At 37.8% G+C, this 6,560-nt stretch overlaps 1 protein-coding gene across 3 annotated transcripts in view; it reads left to right on the top strand.

Annotated features, from left to right (window-relative positions):
- LOC107300682 (centrosomal protein of 68 kDa-like) overlaps positions 1 to 6,553 on the top strand; it is a 13,092-nt gene extending 6,539 nt beyond the window's left edge. Inside the window, exons 4-6 of one of the 3 annotated variants that reach the window (XR_001549233.2) lie at positions 1,177 to 1,339; positions 4,296 to 4,431; positions 4,546 to 6,553. Coding sequence is in view for 2 of the 3 variants with exons in the window: in XM_015829987.1 (XP_015685473.1) it covers positions 1,177 to 1,339; positions 4,296 to 4,299 (167 nt within the window). In the remaining variant the exon portion in view is untranslated. Of the gene's footprint in view, positions 1 to 1,176; positions 1,340 to 4,295 lie in introns of all 3 variants that reach the window. The other 2 variants (XM_015829987.1, XM_015829986.2) reach the window with 2 other exon arrangements.
- Positions 6,554 to 6,560: the final 7 nt, after the last annotated feature.

Genomic DNA, 6,560 nt, shown 5'->3' on the forward strand with positions numbered 1-6,560 from the left:
GAGGGATATGACATCGAAGCTCACGAGTAGGTCGCTGGGCTGTAAGTTTTGTTTCTTTATGATCTCTATGAACTGGAATGAGTTTTTTACGTGTGAGGTGATGGATTCTGCATAGGGTTGTAGTTGTTTGGCGAGAAATTTGGCTAGGTTTTGTAGAGGTGAGCCTATGGAGCTGACTATGGGTCTAAGTGGGGTTCCTCCACCCAATCAGAACACAGCCAAGCTCCCACCCAATCAGCTCAAACCCCACTGGCAGTTAAAAGGAAGAAACAGCTGCGATCGCACACTACTCCCAGAAGCATGAAGCTGAAGACACCAGCCTGAAGATGTACGCGGGAGAAAACCCGAATATCCAAAGACCTACATATATATATAGAATTTTATGTGTGTGTGTGTGTGTGTGTATATATATATACACACACACACACACATACACACACACACACATATAGAAACTCCCAGAATTCCTCAGCCAGCATGCCTGGCTGAGGAATTCTGGGAATTGAAGTCCACAAGTCATAAAAAGGCCAAGTTTGAAGACCCCTGATCTAAAACATTACACAGAAGTAAACCAAATTAAGGATACGTTCCCTTGTAATTGGGAATGCAGGAAATAGGATTATAGCTTCAGGACACATTGAAATAATTGAAACACATATACTTTTTCTCTGAAAAGCGAACCAATTTAAGTTTGGATGATTGGGCAAACTTAAGTGTTTTCAAATTTTAATTCATTATTTGTAAAGGGTTGAATTGCAGAACATTAAAGTATTCGTGGCCATGATAGTTTAACCTGTACATTGTAGCACGTGTTTATTATGTTATTTTGATATTCCATTTTTTCCCCAAGAAGCTTAAGTTTCTTTTCCCCATTCCCTGTAATTTTATCTTACAATAATCCTTAAGGGAGAGTAAGCTGGGTAACTTCACACATCAGGTGAAGTTGAGAGAAAACATATTATGGCTTAATGTTCAGACCAGGGCCTGTCCCTTTGTAAAGGTATGGGAAAGAGGCAGAATATGTGCCGTTTCTAATCAGTACATGATTAAACAAAGGAGCGAGATTCTGTAGCACTTGCTCTTGTAACCCCAGTGTAGGCATTTAGAAAAGCATGCTTATATCCTGCTACTCAGCTGTTGCATGGTATAATTTGTATCCTGCTCTGTGCTTAATAGTTTTACAGAAAACTCTTGGCTTGATTGCAAAACATTCGGATGTGCTTAAAAGCCATGCTGAACGATTGTATGAATCTATTTTAGCAGCAATATATACTCTTGATGACGGCTTGAGGAAGCATTGCGATATTCAAGAAACTGCGGTCCACAAAGATACATCTGAGTAAGCAAGAAGGGAAGGATGCTGGGAAGGGTAGATATTAAATAATACATTTTTTTTGTTGAAGTATATCTTCCTGGATCTCATGCTAAGGCCATGTAGAATTTTCTACATTGTGAACTAGCGAAACATCAATTCTGTCCTCGACTCCTTAAAACCGAATGAATCAAAAAAGATTTAGGGTTGCCTTCCTGAATCTTGTTCCCCCAGAAATGGCGAAACAAAACAAAAGCTAAGAAGCGAACAAAAAGACTAGAACACATCCTCTCCAGCAGCCAACACTCGGATAGGCAGGGATTAACACTAGACAAACAAAAAATTGTACTCTAATCAAGGATATACTAAGGAGAAAAACCACACCCACACCGACAGTGACTAAGACAGGGCAAACTACTGTATATAAACAGGGAGCAAACCCCACACTCACTAGCACTTATGATGTTATCTTGTCAGGAAATGAAATGTCTGCAAACAAGCTCAGAGAGCACCAAGGGTTCCACAGTGAAACAACTCTCCAAATTGCACTGCTTGTGTGGCTTTGGCCACAGTGGTTAAGAATGCCAGTTGTCTGGTGAGAATAAACTAGGCAACTACATCTGTTTTGGGCAAGTTTAGCATTAAAAAGAATATTCAACATTTCACAAAAGAGAATAAAGTGATTTAAGAATAATGAATGAAGGCACCACTGGCTTTCTCTATATTCTTTTTTTTAAAATTATTATTTTATCTTGTTGGGGGCAATAGGCCGACTCTATAAACTGCTTAGAGAGGGCTGTAAATAGGCTGTAAAGCACTGTGAAGCAGAGTATTAAGTGCTATTGCTGTTATTAAGTTAGTAATATGGTGGTTAAGTGAATCTGGCTTCCTCATTGACTTTGTCGTCAGAAGTTTGCAAAAGGTGATCACATGACCCCTGTACACTGCAGTTTAATAAATACATGCCAGTTTGTTTGTTTGTATCCCGCCTTTTATTATTTTTAGACATAACTCAAGGCAGCAGACTAACCAACACATCCTCATCCTCCTATTTTCTCAACAACAATCCTGTGAGATGAGTTGGACTGAGGGAGAATGACTGGCCCAAGGTCACCCAGCTGGCTTTCATGGCTAAGGCCTTAACTACTAGACTAAACTGGCTCTCCCAGTTGCCAGGTGTCCAAATTTTGATCATGTGACTAAGGGGATGTTGCAACTGTTGTGCGAGAAATGGTCATCTCACTTTTTTCAGTGCCACTGTAACTTCAAACGGTCACTAAACAAATGGTTGTAAACCCAGGACTACCCTGCAGTGCATTCAGACCCCTTCACTTTTGTCAATTTTGTTATGCTGCAGCCTGATTCTAGTTGTTGAAACTCATTTTTTTTCTCCTTAATTTACACTCAGTACCCCATAATGACAAAATGAAAACAGAATTTTAGAAATGTTATTAAAAAGAAGTATTCAGATCCTTTGCAACAACACGTGAAATTTAGCTCAGATGCCTCCATTTTTCTTGATCATTGCTGACATGTTTCTACACTTTGATTGGGGTCGACCTGTGGTAAATTGATTGGACATGATTTGGAAAGGCACACACCTCTCTATAGAAGGTCTCATAGCTGACAATGCATACTGTAGCAGAGGAAAAGCCATGAGGTCAAAGAATCTCCCTGCAATGCTCAGAGACAGGATTATTTCAAGGCACAGATCTGGGGAAGGCTACAGTAAAATTTCTGGTGCACTGAAGGTTCCTAAGAACACAGTGGCCTCCATAATTCTCAAACGGAAGAAGTTTGGCACAACCAGGACTTTTCCAACAGCTAGTCGCCCGGTGAAACTGAGCAATTGGGAGAAAGGCCTTAGTAAGAGAGGTGACCAAGAACCTGATGGTCACTCTGAGCTCCAGAGATCCTATGTGGAGATGGGCAGAGTTCCAGAAGAACAACAATCACTGCAGCTCACCACTGATCTGGGCTTTATGGCAGAGTGGCTAGACGGAAGCCTCTCCTTAGTGCAAAACACATGAAAGCCCGCTTGGAGTAACTGTTTGGCCTCACTTCTAAATGTTGTCTGGAGGCACCGCTCATCACCTGCCCAATACCATCCCAACAGTGAAAGCGTGGTGGCAGCATTATGCTGTGGGAATGTTTTTCAGCAGCAGGGAATGGGAGACTGGTCAGGGTTGAGGGAAAGCTGAATGGAGCAAAGTACAAGTATATCGTCAATGAAAACCTGTTCCACAGTGCTCAGGACCCCAGACTGGGCCGAAGGTTTACTTTCCATGACAACGATCCTAAGCACACAGCTAAGACAACACAGGAATGGCTTAGGGACAACTCTGTGAATGTCCTAGAATGGCCCAGCCAGAATGCTGACTTGAACCCTATTGAACATCTCTGGAGGGACCTGAAAATGGCTCTCCATTTTGGATGGTCGCCATCCAATCTGAGCTTGAGAGGATTTGCAAGGAAGAATGGCAGAAAATCCCCTAATCCAGGTGTGTAAAGCTTGTGTGTGTGTCATACCCCAAAAGACTCGAGACTCTTAATTGTTGCCACAGGTGCTTCAACAAAGTACTGAGTGAAAGAGCTGAATAATTATGCCAATGTATTATTTCAGTTTTTTCTTTTTAATAAATTTACATTCATTTTAAAACTTGTTTTCCCTTTGTCATTATGGGGTACTGAGTGTAGATTAATGAGAAAAAAGTGTAATTCAACAACTGTAGAATCAGGCTGCAGCATAACAAAATTGACAAAAGTGAAGGGGGTCTGAATACTTTCTGAATGCACCGTAAATTACCTTAAAATGCTGATGCAGCATTTTAAAAAACGTAGTGTGTGCTTTTATTTATGTAGGGTATAAGTCTAATTTGAATAATTCCTCATTTCAGATAATGTATCAGTTATGTGATACTCGGTAATTTCTATTTAAAATGTGAGAATAGAAATAGAACAGCTGTTTATGATTTTATTTCAGATAAAACTTCTGTTGATGTGGACGAATGAAATAACTACATCCATAAATAATATGATGAGGCTCCCTATTCAAGAACTTTTCCTTCAAAATTTTGATGTGCTACAATGACATCAAACTTGGTTTCCAAGTTCAGAAGGTACAACAATGGGCTTTGTATCTGGCAACAAAGTGTTGAAGAACAGTGTGGAAGGGAAACTTCTGATGTTGGAGGTTTAATAATGCATTTCTAATTTGAATATTTATTTGCCAGGGCTCTGCATTCTTCAGAAATTATTCAGAAGTGTTTATGTGAGACACAAATTCCATTGAGCCTCAAAAAAAAGCTGCAGTTGGTTTGAAAGTCAGCTCACGAATGGACTTCTTAAAGTGGCAGCACTTCATTTTCAGATTTATGTTGCTGCCTGAAACAAAATAGAGGCTGCTATATAAAACAGCCGAAATACTTTTTTATGGGAGATCCAAAGTGCTTCAAAATAATAATCAAAAAATGTATAGCCCTATTATTTGTTTTGTATTTTTTTCAATTAATAATTGTAAGTCTTCAGTTTATCTCATGTGACAAATTATATGGAAGCTACATTTCAAATAAAGCAACTTTATTATTTTAAAACATGCACTGGAGGTAAATGATTTCAGTAACAGTTAAATAATAGTCCATTAAAGCTGCAATTACATGACTTCTATGGTATTTGTGCAACATTCATGCTAAAGAAGTTATAATTTTTTTTTGAAAGCTTCAGGCACTGTTCACCTTTACTTACCAATCACTAGATTGTAATAGAACTTTTCTGTGTCATTGATAGATACCTTAGTTATAAATTCTTGGATGAAGGGTGGTTCTGTTTTTATAATAAAATACACGAGACTCAGTTTGTAACAGAAAACTTGTTTAATAGTGTAGCATGAATAGACTTCCATATACCTTCTTTTGCTGCCTCCATAAGCTTTGTAGTTAGGGATACTAGCTCCTGACTGCCCTTAATCCTGAATCCATATTAGAGCTTAAAAAAGAATTCTGTGCATTCAGAGATAAACTCTTCCTGTTCTTTATGATTGGCTAATAATAAGAGTGCTCACCATGTTAATAATCAAATTCCAACTTTTGAAACTGCAATTTCCAAGCTGTATGAAGAGCAATTGATAAGACTAAAGATAATGTCTCCTTTCTAAGCTGTTCAACTTTCCTTCCCACTGGAAACAAGAAGAAATGAAGTTTCTTTTAAGGGGTAGGTGAAAAATTATTTATTAAATTTGCTTGCCACCCATCTCACGACAAAGTGACTACATAGTATCAGATTTCTTAGCCTTGTTCATACAGGTAAACCTGACCGAAGGTTTACTAAATTAATGCAGTAGCCTGAGTTTGCATGCATACTGATTCACATTTTAGCCTGGCGTGATGTGCAAATAGCCTATTAGATACCTTTGTATGTTCTTAAGTGCTTCTTAGATACATAGGGTTATGAAAACACACCTCACATGCGAATAAGTCTGACTTTAGACATTTTAAAAATATACTGGTATATCTGTTTTTGGATTTATATTTGTTTCCTTCTTCTGAATAACAGCGTTTAGCTGTAATAGTTGGAAAGAGGCTCTAGAAGACCAAAACAATGGAATCTGGGTGTGCCCTCAAGTATTGAAGTCTTAGTTTGCTCACATTAGGGCCAAGAGGTCATGAAAACTTTTCACAAAACACGAAAACGTAGAAGTCAAATATTTTCAGACATTTACAAATCAGATGTACTCTTTCCCAAATCTGTTGCCTTTTGTAGGCTTCCCAGATTTAAAAAACATACAACTAGAACTGACGCATAAATTGAAAAAAAAGTATAGTCACTTTGTTCAGAATATGTTAACAAACTACTGTTTTAAAAAAAACATGGATATAGTCTAGCAAACAAATGTATTGAAATAGTATACTAAGTCGGTAGAATATTCTAAGGTCAGAACAATACACTTTATTTTAAAAAAAAGTGTGCTCAGTTAATAGCATTTAGAGTTTATTATTTTCAAGAGCTTCAGCACTTTCAACATGACCCCAAATCATCATTTAAATATTGTAATCGATTTTCTTCTATGTAACATTTCTTTATGAATTTACAATACTAAAAGCACATTATGAATCAACTGATTAAACATTTCTCATTCTGAAGTACACTTTATTGTTGAAGTTAAAGAGCAAATTCAAAAGTTCAATAATTTCAATCTTCTAACAGTACTATGAAGAATTAAGGTATTGTGTGTTCCAGTTGCAGATCACTA

Source organism: Protobothrops mucrosquamatus, unplaced genomic scaffold, assembly GCF_001527695.2.
Source record: "Protobothrops mucrosquamatus isolate PMUCROS unplaced genomic scaffold, P.Mucros_1.0 scaffold7955, whole genome shotgun sequence".
Classification (NCBI taxonomy): domain Eukaryota; kingdom Metazoa; phylum Chordata; class Lepidosauria; order Squamata; family Viperidae; genus Protobothrops; species Protobothrops mucrosquamatus.